This window comes from Myotis nattereri (assembly GCF_964212035.1).
Source record: "Myotis nattereri genome assembly, chromosome: 11".
NCBI classification, from domain to species: Eukaryota; Metazoa; Chordata; class Mammalia; order Chiroptera; family Vespertilionidae; genus Myotis; species Myotis nattereri.
Window position 1 is genome coordinate 61,534,786 of NC_138086.1, and position 18,872 is coordinate 61,553,657.

The 18,872-nt window shown below is 42.6% G+C and overlaps 1 protein-coding gene across 3 annotated transcripts in view; it reads left to right on the forward strand.

Moving 5' to 3' along the window:
* SNX10 (sorting nexin 10) overlaps positions 1-18,324 on the forward strand; it is a 60,022-nt gene extending 41,698 nt beyond the window's left edge. For all 3 annotated transcript variants that reach the window (XM_081102599.1, XM_081102600.1, XM_081102598.1), the window contains 5 exons: positions 2,422-2,508; positions 6,747-6,847; positions 7,241-7,339; positions 14,283-14,495; positions 14,951-18,324. In XM_081102599.1, the coding sequence (XP_080958725.1) occupies positions 2,422-2,508; positions 6,747-6,847; positions 7,241-7,339; positions 14,283-14,495; positions 14,951-15,032 (582 nt within the window). In that variant the 3' untranslated portion in view covers positions 15,033-18,324. The remainder of the gene's footprint in view (positions 1-2,421; positions 2,509-6,746; positions 6,848-7,240; positions 7,340-14,282; positions 14,496-14,950) is intronic.
* The last annotated feature ends 548 nt before the right edge of the window (positions 18,325-18,872 follow it).

The following is an 18,872-nucleotide window of genomic DNA, read 5'->3' on the forward strand; positions in this document are numbered from 1 at the left end:
AGCGGCAGGCGCACGGCTCCTGTTAACGTGGAACATCGAGCTGTTGGAAAGATTTAATTTCCCTTTGGGTCTATTTAAGGACTCCTGCCTCTCCAGCGGAAAAACAGCTGCCGGCACCCTAAGAGGGAGTGTGGCTCACATGTGACCGGATGACTAGGATCCCCTGGTTCAAAGGGGTGTCATCACCTTGCCAGCCGTGGGCAGCCTTCTGCCTTGCTCAGAGGGCAGGCTCTGCCCACCTCTCCATCAGGCACAGTGCCCTGGGCCCACAGTGCTTTTCGGAGCCCATGGAAATGGCTTAACTTTATTTTTTTATCACTTAAAAATACACATTTTATTAACTTCAGAGAAGAAGGGAGAGGGAAAAAGAGAGAAACATCAGTGATGAGAGAGAATCATTGATCGGCTGCCTCCTGCATGCCCCACACTGGGGATTGAGCCCGCAACCTGGGCATCCTGACTGGGAATCGAACCGTGATCTCCTGGTTCCTAGATTGAAGCTCAACCACTGAGTCATGCTGGCAGGGCTGTTTTAAAAATTTTTTTTTTTAATCAGTAAAATAAAATGAACTTTTAGGTCAAAGAAAAGATTTTCATATATAATAGTAATATATTCATCTTTATGCCAGTGAAGTCATAAAGTCTGATTTTCAATATATTTTTTTGGAGAAGGGCCCATGAACGTCAGAAAGTAGCCCTGAGTGTGTGGGGTGTTTGGAGGGATAAATGCTCTGGTCTTCTTTTCCTAGCCTGTTTGTCCTTGTGTGCATCGGTTTACTGATGATTGATTCATTCCTCTAAGACTGTGGATGTGTGAAAAGTACTCCAGGAAAATGAGTCAGTCTTCTCTCTCTCTCTCTCTCTCTCTCTCTCTCTCTCTCTCTCTCTCTCTCACACACACACACACACACACACACACACACACACACTCACTCACTCACACGTGAAATGTGGACAGGCGGAGGCCAGCTTCCTGGGTTTTGTTTCAGTTCCCATCTCTGGGCAGGAGGCCCTCTGTCTTGACCCATTCACACTCTATGGAGCAGGGGCGATTGCTTTAACAATTTGCTTTAACAATTGTTTCTGTAGGGCCCCTAACAGTTTAGAAAGTGCTTTTGAGAAATAATAGCCAACACACTTAGAGCATCACTATCTTGTGTCCTTGTTTTTATTGCCTGTCTTCTGAATGACACTAAAAACACACGAAAACATGTTAAAATAAGACCTTTTGGAACATAACTCAGAGTCCTTATCTACTGAGGACACGGGCGGGCAGAGGTCTCAAGTGCAGGAACAGAGGGCGCGTTGTCTCAGAAGGTGAAGCTCGATAGGTGGCGAAGGTTATTTTCAGGGAACGTGGACTGTTTCTTCTTTCTAGAATCCTCTGTGTGGAAATTCTCACTTTAGTATTTGCACAATAGGATGGAGGTGCTCTGTCCAGAAAACCCCACAGTCTTTCTTCTGCTTCTGCTCTGGTGTGTTTACCGCTTGGCTTCTGCCTGCCTCTCAGACGTGCCGAAGCAAAGCACTAAGAAATGGCATAAGTTTCAGCCTTGGAGCTCCCCTTTTCTAGCCCAAAAGTTAAAATATTGAAAATTAAATTCCATGAACAAATTTATAATCACCAAGTGAATAAATTATACTTTAAAATGTATCATGCCAAACATAATACATTTTTGTTTTACATTATCTATTTTTAAAATATATTTTTACTTATTTCAGAGAGGAAGGGAGAGGAAGAGAGAGATAGAAACATCAATGATGAGAGAGAAACATTGATTGGCTGCCTCTTGCATGCCCCACACTGGGATTGAGCCCACAACCCAGGCAGGTGCCCTGACCGGGAATGGAACTGTGATCTGATTCATAGGTCGATGCTCAACTACTGAGCCACACCGGCCGGGCAACATTATCAAATTTTTAAATGAAGTTTATCCTCATGAAGCTGGGGTGTGTACACAAACTCATGGTCAACTCTCACCACTTGCTTTTCACATGACCTTTGCTGCTCTTTCTGATCTGTGTTCTGGGAAGTGACAGGTCAGGCAGGGCCTAGACTTTTAATTGTGAGAGATGAAGAAAGCAAGAAACTGGAGAAAAACGTGAACCTGTTTTGCGTGATTAAAAATCAAGAATCTGTTTTAAGGTATATTTTCTTAACTGTCTTCACATAATCTTTGAGACTCTGCAGCAGCGCAGCCAGCTTGGTATTGCATTATTTAAAAAAGTACGTTTTATGGCAAAATAGTTCTTTTTTTGGAGTTTCTGTGGTGCCCGATTCATTAACTTCTTGTTTTTTAGAGGGTCATAACCACGTTGGTCAGAGCTCATTTCCGCTTTGTCCTCATACAGTCACTCCTCTCCTCCCTCCCCAGTCCTCCTTGCAGCCCTGAAACTCGTTTGTTTATGACGCCCTTACAGGAGTTCGTGAGTGTCTGGGTGCGGGATCCTCGGATTCAGAAGGAGGACTTCTGGCATTCCTACATCGACTATGAAATCTGTATTCATGTGAGTATGCAGTCAGTAGTCATTGTCAGTCGCATACGTTTGATGGGATACTTCGACATACTTACAGTGGACATTTGTAAAGCTTTCTGAATTCAAAGAACTGAATTTTAATGATCACAGCTAATGCTTGTACCTTCAAGGAAGCAATAAGATGGTTCCTAAAGTTGAGATATTTCTTATTTGAATTCCTTATTATGCCTTTGTTAATATTAATACTTCATGAAGATGTGAATATTTCTAAAATTCACAGTTAAAGACTATTTATGCCTCATTAATGGTATTTATGATCGGTGATAGCATATTTCCAGGTAATAAGTATATCGCTCGATAAATCCGTTTTGAGAGGATGTAGGGTTCTCCGGAGAGGAGATGTGCAGTGATTCGTATGTAGAGTAAGAACGTCGGAACTGGGTATGTGCAATTATTTTGCCTTAGCCTAGATTCCGAGTAATCGGCACAGTAACTAGCAGTGATGTTCTTCATTTGGAAATAATGCTCTGTCATAGTCTCTTGAGCAATGTCCTGGGCGTGTGGCCTTCTGGGGTCCTCTTGAGCGGGGTCAGCAAACGTTCCCTGTGAAGGGCAGGCAGTACATATGTTCAGCTCCGTGGGCTCCGCTGTCTCCCTGACACTCCTCAATGCTGCTCTTGGAGGGAAGCCGCCTCAAACAAGGCATGAATGAATGAGTGCAGCTGTGTTCCAGTGACACTGTGTGAAGATCAGTGGCCGGCCAGACGTGGCCCACATGTTAGAGTTTTATGGTCCTGATCATGAATTAGTCACTTTCCCCACCTGATTTCATCGGGGCTTTTCTCGGGGGCATAGCAGCAGGCCCAGGTGTATCTGTGAGGACATAGCACAAGCGAAGTAACCTTTAGCCACCTTCAGTCTTCCCATTGCAGGTAACTGAGTTGGTATGCTGTATTGGACATGCAGTCACTGGCCACACACCTTCCTTCTTTCCAAGTTTTTCCAACTTAGAAAAACAAAGTAAACACTCTTATTTTATTTTATTTCTTTTTAATCCTCATCCAAGGATATTTTTCCCCATTGATTTCCAGAGAGAATGGAAGAGAGGGAGGAGGGGAGAGAGAGGGAGAAAGAGAAACATCGACATGAGAGAGACACATTGATTGGTTGCCTCCTGCACACGTCCTTACCAGGGCTGGGAAACCTGCCCCTGCAACCTAGGTACATGCCCTTGACCAGGAATCAAACCTGCCACCCTTTGGCTCACAGGCCGATGCTCTAACCACGGAGAAAAACCAGCCAGGGCCAGGCTGCTTTTTTTGGTGATTGTGTTGAAGGCCATTGCCAGGTTATACTTTGCATTTTGATATTGTCTTGGTTTTGCTCATAAAGTCACACCAGATGTAAATTCTGTGTGGGAAATTACGATTAAGCCTCTGAAAATGAAATGAAATTCGTGCCCTGGCAGGTGTGTGGCTCAGTTGGTTGGGTGTTATCCTGTGAACCAAAATGTTGCCAATTCGGTTCCGGTCAGGGCACATGCCCGGGGTGCGGGCTTCATCCCTGGCGGGGATGTGTGCAGGAGGCAGCCGATTGGTGTTCCACTCTCACATTGGTGTTTCTCTCCCTCTCCCTTAATAAAAAAGAAAAGAAAATGGAATTAAATCCTTTAGTTGCCTTTTAGCTTCCTCTAAAACATTTATGGGTCCTTGTCACATACTTCATGGTAGGTGTGAAATTTGCTTCTCCTCAGGGAGTTAATGATGTGAATTCAGAAATGTCCACTCCAAGCCAGAAATGGTGGGTGCCACAGATATTGGGTGGTGTTCTGGTGTTTCTCTGAAATGCGAATAAATGGACAATGAAGAAGTCTTGGCTTATTAGATAGCAGACACAAGCAAATCAGTCTAGAGGAACTTGTTAAACTAGCGATCTCAGTGTCGTCTGATTCCGTTGTACAGTTCAGAGTCGATGGGGGACTGGAGAGTCCTCGATGGTGTACCACAGAGCTTTGCAGGTAGAGAAGCCACCGTTGAGTTCATTTAAGTCAATCTTAAGGGAAATTATATCAGGTGACTCTGAAATCTTAGCACTTACTTGGCATTTTGTTTGTTCGTTTATTTTTTTTACTTAGCATTTTAAACATGTGAACTATAGAGGTGGGTAGTCTATGGTATACATTCTCCTGAACTTGTTCTGCAAACGAAGGACTTCGAGGCAGACAGACCTTTGTCTGGTGTCGGCACCTGCTGGATCTCAGTTGCTGGCATCTACAATGAATCTGAGCAGAGACAAGTAAGGGAGCTGGAACTGACCAGTGTGGACGGAGCCGCTCTGTCCACAGTGGCTAGCTCTCTCTGGGGAGGACCTCTGCTCAGGCCCGTTAGGGCTCATTCTGCTGTAAGCGCCCGCTTTCTTACTCCCCGGGGATCACATCGGCGTGAGGCCCTGGTCTGCTTTGAAACCCACACATGGAGTGTTCTTGGGCCACAGACTCCAGCACGTTTGGCTGCCCTGTTGTCAAAGATGAAGGGATTTAGACCAGTCTTTCTTTTGGGGGCAGGTCTCTTAATGTAACCTCTCCTCAGCCAAGGTTTTTTGAGGAATTCCCAGATGTTCTCAGATACCTCCTGGGGGCAGTTTAAGAAGGAATGCAAAAAAAAAAAAAAGATAAGAAAAGAAGGAATGCACAGAATCACATTTCCCAAAGTAAACAACTGCTGGGTGTTTTTAAAATGATGCAAAAGTACTTTTTGAAATAATATAAATCTTGGAGGCAAAACATCTCTCATTTGGTAACGTAAAGATTTTGAAATAGAAATTTGAAATAAATATAGAGAATAGAGGCCTTCTGACAAAATCAGTAGACAAACATTTGCCAGTCTCTTGTTACCCAAAGGAGAAGTGTTGCCATTTTGCTGAGGACGGGGACTCTGGAGGTGGCTTTTTCTGCGTCTGCCTTAGGGTAGCTGGAAAGAAACCAGCGTCTTGTAACAAACACCAGTGTTAATGGATGACATTTGCCAAGTGCGTGTTACCCATCCTCACAGCCCCCCTGGGAAGTAGGCATGCACTGGCCCACCCCTGTGTTATTCAGGGAGCTGGAGTGGAAGTGATTTGCCCTCTAGCAGAGCCAGGACTGGAATTTGGGTCACCCATGAGGATGCTTGTCCCTGGGCCTCACACCCCTTTCCAACTGAGACTAGGTTCCCTCCCACCTGCCAGAGAAGGGAAATGCTCTTCTCTTGTTTAAAAGTGATTTTAGGCCCTGGCCAGTGTGGCTCAGTGGTTGAGCAAATGTCCCATGGACCAGAAGGTCGCTGGTTTGATTACGGCCAGGTCACATACCCTGGTTGCGGGCTCCATCCCCACTAGGGGGCATGCAGGAGGCAGCCGATTAATGATTCTCTCTCATCATTGATGTTTCTCTCTCTCTTCCTCTCCCGTCCTCTCTCTGAAATCAATAAAAACATATTTGAAAAAAGTAGAAGTGATTTCGGGATTCCTGGTGATCTGTGTGATCCATAGTGCAGGCCTGTCACGGTCATGACAGCTTCTGTGATGTCACGTCGGGGACCAGGAAAAGGTGTCTCCGGTCCCCAAGGGCTTCTCCAGCTGCTCGGACAGATGCAGGTGTTAAAAAGCAGTGGATGACCCTCAGTTCTTACTGGTCATTTATGCTTCAGGATTCGGTTTTTATGATTCTTTGTTGAAAGCAGTGCAGATAGGTGGGCAGGAGGCTACTTCAGGACTCAGGGAGTGAATGGCTCGCCCCAGACAACATTTATGTCAGCCCAGCTGTCTTCAGGGCTGCCATATTGATGGGTGATGTAGAAGATTTGAATCTGGTTTAAATGCACATGTAGTTTTGGGTTTAAAAATCCTATTTATTTTTAAAACGCCTGGCCAGTCGGATTAGTTTATTATTTATTTATTTATTTATTCTTTTTAATATATCTTTATTGATTTCAGAGAGGAAGGGAGAGGGAGAGAGAGAGATAGAAACATGATGAGAGAGAATCATTGATTGGCTGCCTCCCGCACACCCCCCATTGGGGACCGAGCCTGCAACCCAGGTATGTGCGCTTGGCCGGAATTGAACCTGGGACCCTTCAGTCCACAGGCCGACGCTCTTTCCACTGAGCCAAACCGGCCAGGGCTAAAAATCCTATTTAAATAAATTTGGAGGCATATAGTGAGTCATAGATGTAAAAAAAAGCATTTTTTTCCCCTCAAGTAAGGCTTATATGTTTCTTTTCTCTGAACAGACCAATAGCATGTGTTTTACAATGAAGACGTCCTGTGTACGAAGGAGATACAGAGAATTTGTGTGGCTGAGGCAGAGACTCCAGAGTAATGCATTGCTAGTGTAAGTGACTTAAAGGGTATATCGAGGAGACTTAATTATTATATTCAATATTTAGAACTTGGATATGCGTGAGATATAAATTATGAAGGATTTTACAGGCATTCTTGATTGTAATTATAGTTTTAGTTAGTTTTGTGGCTACAGCATCTGAATTTAAAATTTATCATTTGAATTCCACCAGCTTTCATGGGTATTGACCATGAAAGGCCTCAACAATGTTTAAAAATGGGGTTTTCTTTAAGTTAATATTCTCTTATCCTTATTATATAATACATACATAATATACAGTCACTGTGTGATGGTTATTATGCGTAATTTGCTTTCACTGAGGGATTTCTGTAACTAAGCCACCTCGATCTGATGATGATAAAATTTTTGCTTCTTTCTCATTAGACAACTGCCAGAGCTTCCGTCTAAAAACCTGTTTTTCAACATGAACAATCGCCAGCATGTGGACCAGCGGCGTCAGGGTCTGGAAGATTTCCTCAGAAAGTAAGTGTGCAGAGAAGCGCTTTGCAAGAGCTGGGTGTCCTGTGACCAGGGAGGGAGCACAGTCCTGTCTCTGGAATCCTCCTCATCTGCTCCAGAGCCAACCTCAGTCGTTCATTTCCTGTATTAGCGCGCCACCTTGTGGCTCACAGCTGATGGTGCACATTAGGGACCAAATCTAGAAAGAAAACAATGAACTAGTAATTGAGTCTGATGATAAATACATGGCCCCTTAAGCTGTAAAGCAGAGCCAAAGTACTTGGGAGTGTAGCTGACAAAAGTAAAATTTTCCAGGAAACAGATGTGCCTTATTACAAAGGGCACTTATTAAAAACTGTCTTTATTTACAACAGTTAGGATTGATGGACAAAGACCCGCTTTCCGGTGGGCTGCTAATACCCTCTGGGCTCCTCTAGTTTCACTCCACTCTTTGAAGGGACTATATATAAGGGGGTGTTAGATAGTCTTAGTGGTCTACTGACTCCGGATTACGTGGTGATGGGAGGTACTGTAGTGAAGGCAACTTAAATTCACACTACTATAATTCTCTGCCCCCCGCAACACTGGAATTCCCATCCCATGGGACAGCACATTGGTTTGCACACAGACTCTGAGGCCAGCCTGCCTGGGTTCAAGTCCTGGCTCCATCCCTTATTAGCTGGGAGCTTGGGCCAGTCTTACCTCCTCCCTGCCTGCGTTTTCCCGTCTGTAAAATGGAGCCCCTAAGAGCACCTGCTTTTTAAGATTGTTGAGAGGATTAAATGAATTAACGAATGTAAAGCGCTCACAGCAGTCTGGCATATGATATGTGGTATCTGAGTATTGGCCATTATTTGTTTGATGCACTAAGAAATGAAATAGCTTTGAGCTGATTTTTCTAACTTCTTACTTTATAGATAAGAAAATAGGCTGAGCCACATGACTACTGGTTGGGGGGCAGAGCCCAGTCACCTGGACTCTCATTTTCTATTCGCTTCAGGATCTGAAGTAATCCCCTTTTGAGTTCACTGCATGGCACCTTAGAGCTAGCCTGAGATCATCTACTTACTGCCTTCTCTCCATGTGGCTCACTCGTAACCGGTTTGGGTGTTAAGTATGCCCATGAATATTAATACTTATTTCTATTAGGTTGATAGAGTGCCTTTCCTTTGAAGGGGTCATGGAGACATAAAGAAACACCCAAGATTATAAACTAGGGGGAGGGGCCTGGCCGGTGTGGCCCAGTGGTTGAGTGTTGACCTATGAATTAGGAGGTCAAGGTTTGATTCCCTGGTCAGGGCATATGTCTGGGTTGCGGACTTGATCCCCAGTGTGGGGCATGCAGGAGGCAGCCAATCAATGATTCTCTCTCATCATTGATGTTTCTCTCTCTCTCCCCCTCTCACTTCCTCTCTGAAATCAATAAAAATAAAAATAAATTGAGGGGGAGCCGGAAAAGAAAAAGAAGCTAGAAGAATAAAAATGACATGAGGTCAGAAGACCTAGTACTGAGCCGGGACCTGGGAAAACATTACAGTGAGATTCTTTTGGGCATCGCAGGCTTGAGAGAACAAAGACCTGGTCCAGTTCTTCTGCCCCTTCCCTTGGGGGACAGCTCCGATTTTAATTGCTGTCTGTCTGAGACCCAGGTGGCTGATGGCCTCTCCCTTAAGCTGTGGCCCCTGCAGCCCAAGGTGGCCGAGTGGCCTGCCACTCGATGCTGCTGGGGGAAGCTGCAGACGGGCCATTGCCCGTGAGGCCTGGGCAGCCTGCACCGGGGAGCTGCTTGTCTTCTGTATTGGGGACTCCTTTTGTGAGGTCAGCGGACAGCATGTGTCTCGTATTTATGTTGCTGGTTGATCGCAGGGCATGCATCTCTGACTGGGAATCACTTCATTGTTTTGAACATGACCCGTTCTTTCTCAGTTGATTTTACCAAATCCGTGACACAAGTGAGCGTCTTTCGGCTGCAGTGGGATGAGGCTTGCCCTGGGTTATTTTTGTGAACTGTGTCGTTTGGTTGCTTATTGACTGAATTTTTTTCTTTTTTTTAAGAATATATTTTTATTGATTTCAGAGGGGTAGGGAGAGAGAGAGAGAGAGAGAGATAGAAACATCAATAAGGAGAGAGAATCATTGATCAGCTGCCTCCTGCACACTCCCACACTGGGGATCGAGCCCACAACCTGGGCATGTGCCCTGACCGGGAGCCTGGTTCATAGGTTGACGCTCAACCAGTGGGCCATGCTGGCCGGCCGGGCTTGTTGACTGAGTTTGGTGCGGACTTCATAGTGCAGAGTGTCTTGGATCAGGAGCTGGATGAGCTGGGCTCCAGGCCTCCCTCGAGTCCTGGCTCCTGGTTGTTTTCTGGCTGGATGACCAGGGAAAAGTCACTTCATTCCTTTGAGCCTTGGCTTGCTGTAAGGGGGCTGTGGTGTTACCCATGCATTGTTGACCCCACTAGCAGTTGTGTCATTCAATGACACATCAAAGGAAAATCTGTTTAAGTGACTCCTTTGGGCCAGGCTGGGTCCTGGGGTTACCCGGCCACACGAAATGAACACAAATCCTGGTCCTTCTGAAGCTCCCAGTTGAGTGGGTCAGCATTAAGTGTGTATCGGGGGGTGGCTGGATTCATTACAGTTGGATTATCAGCCGGAAGTCGGATCATAGAACCGGCACCAAGTTCTCTTGCGATGTCATTTGCTCCATAGTCTCCCAGCTGATGGTGCTTCTGTGTGGCTTGGACCTGAAGAAAGCAAGGAGTCTAATACCACATGGTGGCTTCAGGCCTGACCTAAAGGTCCCCCCCCCCCCCCCCCCCCACACACACACCTTTCTGTGTTCCTCAGATTCTCTCCCGTTGTTTGCCTGGTTTGTGTAGGTGACAACCTTCCGTGTCTTTGGCGCCCCTGGTGTCCCTCAGCTCAAGCCGCTTTGGGAAACTGGATGTGACATACCAGTTGGCCCCTTGGCACTGCGCCCTGTCCCCAGCCTGAGACCCATTATTCACGGCCCCCTAGATGGCCTGCACCCCGTTTGTTTGTAGAACACTTTACTTTAGGCATCGGGAAGGAAGACGTCACGCATTAAATAGGAAGTCTGCTTGTGTGGTAGACCTCAGCATGCATTTTACAAATCCGGTTTTTATGTACGTTTGGAAGTTATGAGCCAAGGGCACTTAATATGTTCAAACCCTTCGAAACCCAACTGTCTTTGGGCATGTGTGTGTATGTAATATGACAGCTTTTTCCACTTAAGGTCATTGGAGAAGCAATACATATTTAATAGCAAACTACGTATCCAGGTCAATCTTCATGGAGGAATTAGAAAGTTGTTTCTCTCACTGGGTGCCAAAAAAATAATTTATACCATTTTTTGAATACTTGCTATATGTATAGCTTTCATGTTTTTATCTCAGTAATGACAATCATATAATTTCCTTGTCTCAATTTTATAGACAAGGCACTATATTACAGTTAGTAGAACTCTTAAATGCTATATTTGGTCAGTATGATTGTGAGATTTTTCAAATATATTTAAATATATTTATTTTTCCTCAATCTTTGCTATAATCTCCCTTTTGGACTCCTCCCCCCACCCCGGATATTTATAAATTGTCAGTCATTTCTACAAATAGTTATGGCAAAAATAGACTAAAATTATAAATTCTGTTGGTAAGACTCCACCTGTGAAAATGGCACTCCGACTAGCTTTTACGTTTGAATGTCACAATGGGAGCAGCCCTCCTTGACTGAATCCATCCCGTTAATCTAACTACACGGACCTTACAATGTAGGCTTTTGTATTACAGTTTTGTATTTCTTTAAAATTAAAGGAATATTACAGTTTTTGACCAAAGGATACCATGGAGACACTGTTAGTTACACACACACACACACACACACACACACACACACACACACACAGTTTTTATGTCATTGTGTTCAATAGAGGGCACCACAGCACAGTTCATGAATGCCTTCCATGAAGATTTGTGGGCTTGGGCTTTATGTTTTCTCATGGTAAGAGGTAAACAGGCTGAATTAAAATTTTTCCCCTACATCAAACTGCTGACCTCCCAGGGGCGATACAAGTGTGCAGGTGTGCCATTGTGCTGGGCACAGCAGAGCCAGGGCGCCCTTAGGTGGGCACAGTGTTTTGCATAGCTACATATTGTTCTCAACTGAACCAATACATAATACACCTAATAAAATCACGTCGAGGAAAACCAGATTTTTCGACTGCATCCAATTCAAGGGAAAAACGGGTTTTGCTTTGTGTGGTTTAACGTTCTTATGGGGAAAGGGATAACTTTTGACTCGTGTGGTAAATAGCTTTTCACAAATTCCTGTAACATTCGAGAGGCCGTTTTTTGTCCCTTTTGTAAAGGCTTGAACATTGTATACGCTTATTTTTCTGGAGGCTTATAACGATGACATTTTATTGACTGTTTTACAAAGGACTCTTTGTATTAAGTTTGAAGTTGATTTACTGCGATTTGATTTGTTTGTGGAAAATGCGGCGCAAATATGACTAAGGTAAAAATAGGATTTAATATTGTGGCGATGGCAGTCACAACGCTCGCTGATATGTATTAAGCCAGATGTAATGTTAAATGAACTAGTCATGCTCACCGAACCGGGGGGGGGGGGGGATGCTCTCAACGGTATTTTTAATTTTGGAAGGAAATATCTGACTAAAGATAAAAATCATAAATATATTAAAAATTCTTTTTGCATGTTTAAAACTCATACCCGTGGAGCACAGTGGCATACATGTAGCCAGCCAGGCCAAGGGAATTAAAAACCCAGAGTGCGTAGCGGATGTACCGATGTTGGGGTTCCCTCCCCAGCCACACGTTTCTCTCATTTCAGAATTGAGAGCTGGGTGTGCCCGGCTCCCTCTCGCTGTTCAGCGGCGTGTCCTCCAGATGGCAGTATTCAGCAGAAAACACTGAGAAATAATGAGTCTAATGTACAGTAAAATTGGAAATTGAATTATAGCTCAGGGAAAAAGACAGTAGCCTTGAGGTCCCGACGAACCTGGGCTCTGATCACTCTGGTTTGCTGTTCCCATGTGTTAGGTTACCAGCAAGTTAATAACCGTGCCTGAGCAGTTCAAGGCTCAGTAGAATTGCTTTAGACGTGAAATAAAGCTAAAATGAATTTGTGTCCAATATCATTGGCATTAGTGCTCATTACTTTTGCGGTGTAATGCCTTGAACCATCTAAAATCAATTTTAAAGATTACCTATTATTTTATAAAGAAAATAAAACACATTTCCACCAGAAACAAAGCAGTAAGTATAATCCTATGAACCAGTTACTTGCACCACGGCTGGCAGGAAACACTCCGTTCAAACGTCCCAGTGAATTCAAGTTCCTGTGAGTGGGTCCCGGCCACAGACACCTCCTCTGGAACTGAAGTATTTAAAGCAAGAGCGGCAAACGTTGTAAATGTGGAAAATCTCCAAGAATAGTAAGAGGAGTTTGCCACGTTTCTGCGTGTACTTGGTAAATGAATCTTCATCATGTGATGTGGAGGGAGAGGAAGTGTGAGCTGTGTGAGCTGCGTGGCCTGAGATTTTTTGCCTTTTAAAAAATCGCAGCGGTTTTACGTTTTCTTCCTGTCCGTCAGTAAAGAGTATTTTTTAAAACTACAATTGTAAGCCTAGGGCAGTGATGGTGAACCTTTTGGGCTCAGCGTGTCAGCATTTTGAAAAGCCCTAAAACTCTGGTGCCGTGTCACATAGAGAAATTTTTTGATATTTGCAACCATAGTAAAACAAAGACTTATATTTTTGATATTTATTTTATATATTTAAATGCCATTTAACAAAGAAAAATCAACCAAAAGAATGAGTTCGCGTGTCACCTCTGACACGCGTGTCACAGGTTCGCCATCAATGGGCTAGGGGATGGCCACCTTGTGGCGTGGCTACTGCGCCTTTCTAGACGTTTGCCTTCTTGAAAAAAGGATTCTGTTTCATTTTGAAGGAAAGGAAATATTCTAATGTTCTAATGTTCAAATGTGAATGACCAAGAGAGATGTACTTTTTCTAGTAACTTGTTAAAAAATGCATGCATGACAAATCCCATGTTGGGCAAAATTATACTTAGGGTTTCGTATTTTAGTTTCGCCTCCTACAACTGGTGTTAGCATCCCATCATTATATCGTTATTGAACTATGAACAGAGACGAAATTATCATACATAAAAGTCTTGGCTAAAAAGTTAAAAGCAGTTTTTATTTAAATGTGAGGGTGTCCTTCGGCAGAGAAAACACGTTCACTGATAATGTGAACCTGAGCATGTGTAGATTCGGCTACAGGCTGGTTTTTGCTCCTCCCTGCCGTCCTGAGGGACTAGTTGAAATCTGTACTCTCTTTGTTCCACTGAAGATTTTGGAGAAATTTCTGGTTAGTTTTAGGTATTCAAAAAAAGCCAGCTCTCAACTGAGCCCTTGTAAACTTGTACAGAAGCAAAGCTGTGAAGTTTTTCCAACAAAGAGATGACTTTTTAATAGAACTTTTAATAGTAGTTGAAAGTTTTGATGTGTCCGGACAGCCTAGCCCATAAAGATCACAGAATGGACATGCTGGTTGGCAGTAAAATTTTTTTTTCAAGTGGAATACATTTCTATGACTCCATAAGCAAAATATTTCCGTAATTAATCCACATGGCCGTAACAGATGGTTACATGGAAGAAATGTCCTTGAAGTTATTCTTTTAACAGATGTTCTTAACCATCAGCTTCATGTTTTTACTCACCTAAATTTCCAAATAATTGAATAGAAGTTAACATATGCTTCCATCCCTTTTAACAGGCAGAGAGCATCATGGATGCAAAGTTTGCCACCGTCGAGAGATGACTTCGGTGGCTCATTTTGGATGTTTCTCTCTCTCCTGCCCTATAGGTGTTCATCCCCGTTCACTGACGCTCTCTCCTGTTTTCTCTTACACAGGGTCCTACACAACGCGCTCCTGCTTTCAGACAGCAGCCTGCACCTCTTCTTGCAAAGCCATCTGAACGCAGAAGACATCGAGGCGTGCGTTTCTGGGCAGACTAAGTACTCGGTAGAGGAAGCCATTCACAAGTTCGCCTTGATGAACAGACGCTTCCCTGAAGAAGATGAAGCCGGAGAACAAGAAAACAATGTAGATTATGGTTCAGAAAGGTATTTCCTTGCATTTCCACGTAACACGTACGTATTTATAGAACACGTAGCACACACACGCATGTGTAGGGATCTCTACACACACTTCCCCTTTTTGTTGATGTAATCCTAAGATAATGAAAAAATTAATTGACTGAGATTTTATTGAGTTGTGACAGCTCATCATAGTAGTCTTCACACACACCTCCACACTGAATTAATGAATGCAGTAGGAATTCAATTATCTGCATTCTGATTATGTGACTTTCATTTAGTCAGACTTGAATTATTCGCGTTTAAATTATCTAGCTAAAAAAATATCCAACTGCACTCCAAATGGCTAATTAAAAGTCCAAATTTCCTGTCTCTCTTTGTGACTGGAGATAATTAAAGTTCTCCTCTGTTACTCAGGCTTTGAGTGTGTTGTGAAAACCAATTTCCTCTTTTTATTATTTCCCCCCTCTCTTCTTTTCCAGTTCATCCTCCGGGTTTGGCCACAGTCGTGATGACAGCAGTTCACATGGGTGTAAAATGAGCACGGCTCTGCAGGAATCCTGAAAAAGAATTCTAACATGACCATCTTAGGAACAGCAAATTATGTCCAGTCATAGAGGAGAAAGCCCGCTCATGATCTATTTTTACCTAAAGCTCACTGTCATGATAGTAGGCACTTAAATTCTTCAAGACGTTGGGTTGTTTACTCACGCTGTTTTCATGTTGTCTTATTTTGGCTAAGCTTCCGTAAAAAGCTAAAGGCCTGTGATTGCAACTCTCTCCTCTACAGGCCAACATTATTGGTAAAACAAGATCCTGCTCCCAAATGACATGGTGTATGTGTTTCAAAAAACAACAACCTGGTTGCTTTTACTGAATTTGAAAATATAGGTAAATAGTGAGCATTTGAAATCCAGACAGGGGATTCCTTTTTGAATCAACGGGGGCAGTGTTCGCGTAAACACAGCATGTATGAGCTTAACCACTCTGAAGACTGACAACCTAGACCAGACGGCCTCGCTCAGACATGGGGCTGATATTTTGTGGGTACCGCCCCCGCACCGGGAAGACACTTTGCTTTTGGGTATTTGGACTCTTTGAAGAGAGTTTAACCTTGCCAGTATTCTGTTTCACACTTAAGTGGGAAAAGTATCTTGGGAACAGAGACATGCTAAAATAATGTTTACATCCCAGACAAAACAGAAACCGTGCCAGTGTCTTTGCTTAGACTTGCAATATGTAGATTAAGAAATACAGTCTCATTGTCCAAAAATCAGCTTTAACACATGGTTTCTGGAGACAAATCATTTGTTTTCATTATCTTTGTGTAATTGGAATTACAGGTTAATGATTTATTTTCTGACTAAATGTGCAGTTTCCTATCCGTAGATAACTTTGTCAGTGGTGGTGACTTGTTACTGATCTTTAAGTTAGAAGTAGGCTCTTATAAAAGTAAATTTAGTGTTATCAGTAAGTATTCCCATAATTTAGAAAAGGATATAAAAATTAATTATTCATTTTTTAAAAAAGCCTTTTCATTTTAGGTAGCTTCCAGAGGATTGGTGTAACTTAAAATAATTTAATACAATCTTTTTTTTTTTTAAATGGCCCAAAGAGAAAATGTCTTAAACTACATTGAACTTCAACTTTCAGATGAGACAGCACTTTCTTGAGACAATTACCCAAGCTTCTTCCCTGTCGAATGGTACAAAATATCCCTGAAACTAACAGCAAGGTATTTTCACATACCTGGGGTAACTTGTTGCTTTAATTAAATGTTACCTCACCTCATCTCCACTAGGAGTTTAAAAGTTACTGTATTATTAAAAAGTCTTTGAAATGCTTGTAACTAAGAAGCAATAGAAAAAAAATTAAATTTAGAATAAGAATGATTCCATACTTTCTCCTTTTTCATTTTTGTTTGGTCTAAAACATTATTGAACTTATGTAAATATTCTGATTTAATGTATTGGGTCTTATTACTTTATCACCTAGGACTCATTATCTTAATACAGAAAAAAAGAGGCTTAGCAATTTCTTTTTATCTGGCCAACACGTAAAGTTTACCATCCTATCATTTAAGAGCGGATCCCAGCTCCTCGGCGACATGTATTTGAATCACATTATTTCTGTTTTTCAGCAGTTTTGAAAAGGATGTATATATGCTACCAGTTGTCATATTATTTTTAGATGATGTAAACAGCCATCAAAATGGATATTAAGTAATGCCTGATACTGCAGACTTCACAAGATCACCGTTTTCACAATAAACATGAAAAAAAACATCAACTTTAGTGTGTTGGATCACTTGTTTCTTACGAGAATGTATCTCTTCTGACTTAGACCTAAATTCAGTGTGTTTCTGAATGATCGGTACATTTTTAATGAAGAAGTCGGGTAAAATTTGCTTTAATATTCACTCTGGTTGTACACACTTGAGCTTTGGTTTGGTTGTTTTGATATCTAAGGACCATTCACGCTGATACTCAGCAGCTGAAATATTTAGATGAACTTCAGCTCCCACTGGCTTGCTTTCTGGCTTTGTTCGAGTCTCTTATTTTCATCTGGCATGTTCTTATAAAGCTTTATTTAGGAAAAGAAAATGATGACTTAAGTAACTAAACTGAATAGAATAGATGTTCATTTAAAACTATTTTTAATGTAACTTAAATTTAAAATATTCTAATCCTGGGTGGTTTCTGATTTATATACATTAAAACTGTATTTCCCTGGCTCATTCTGAAAGTGTAAACTGTTCACCTATAAAGTCGGTTTATGTGTTTTGCTCGGGAACCGCTTTTATACAGAACCCAAAGGGGTCCACAGTGAAAGCCAACACCTGTTACTTACGGCTTCTTTTAAAGTCTCACTTGGAAGAAAGTGATTTAAATTCCAGTTCAAATTTCAAGTTTTAAAAATTACTGAGGAAAAACAGAGATGTTTAAGTAGTAACGTCCCTTATGATATTAAATATCATGCAGGAGCTTTTCAAGCCTCGTTCACATTTTATTGAATAATTAAATGCAAACAAGTGATATGCAATAACCTTAAAATCTCTTTTATGGCCATTAAGAATTTAAACAAATTCATTTAGCCTAGCCACAAACTACCATTATATCCAACAGTAAATTGAATGTTGTTTTGAACTCAATTTATGTTTAATTTTTGGCGCCTTAAGGATTCATCATTATTGAGCTACTGTGGTATGAACAAGGGGGTCAGTATTTCGGCTATAAAGGAACAATGCCTTTCACAAAAGGCCTCTAAAATCTGAAGACAAAAACAATGAAACAAAAGCTTATTCTGTTTCAAAACAGTTTTCCTCTCAATGTTTAAATTACTTAGTTGGTATCTTATGAATACAATGCTGCATCTTTTTAATGGATGTAATCCATTAAAAATCTCAATCTCAATACAATCTCAATACAGTTTTCTGCTTTTGTTTGGAACACAGACGTTTGGTTACTTTATTATATGTAAACACATTTCCAATGACAAAATGCTTTCTGAAATTCGTTATTGCAATTTGACACTCAAAGCATAGATACAATTTTCCTTGCAAATAAAGGTCATAAGAAATGAACACATTTTAATAGAGTGGAGTCCAAAAATTTTAGAAGGATGTAAATAAGCAACAATTTCCTTAACGTTTGAAATATTTACAAAGGATTTTGGCTCTATTCTTTGCCATATGCATCTCACAAAACGAGTCACCATTGTCCCTTTAAGCCGGACACAATTGCCCTTCAGTCTGGCTGGAAACTTTCTAGAATGATCCTTGTTAGGAACAGTGCATTGGCCACTCATTTATTTCAGCTGCGAAAACTCTAGGGTCGTTAAATGACGCTTTTCTTTTTCTCCAAAATTCCAAAGACTTCTTTCCAAAAGATACAGAGGAAAAGAGAGAGAGAAAAAAAATTAAGCTACAGTTTCTGCTGGCTCTAAAGACACTAGGCGAATGACTTATGCTAAAGAGGAAAATACCCTTTCTCCCCGACGAGAAGCGTGGATGCCTCGAAACGCCACGCCGCTCGCTTGTCTTTGCTGCTCGCGGCACAGCGCGGGCGTGACGCGTGATGGTGTTTTTGCTAGTTTCTTACCTCGGGGCTTCTTTATAGCTTTGCCCCCGCCCCACTGGCGGAGGCGCTCCCGCCGCTGCCCGCGGCCGCCTGTTGGCTGCGGCCCCCGCGGCTCGCGCACACGCCCCGCGCCGCGCCCCGCACACGCGCGCTCCCGCCGCCTCCCTCCCGGGCGGCTCCGCCGGCGGCGGCTGGGTGGCAGGTAGCGAGCCAGCGGCCTCGGTCTGGTAACCCATGGCAACCACCCTGGTAACCCATAGCAACTGCGCTGCAGAAAGAAAAGGGGGAAAAAAAAAACCCGGGTGGAGGGGGAGGCGGGTGGTGA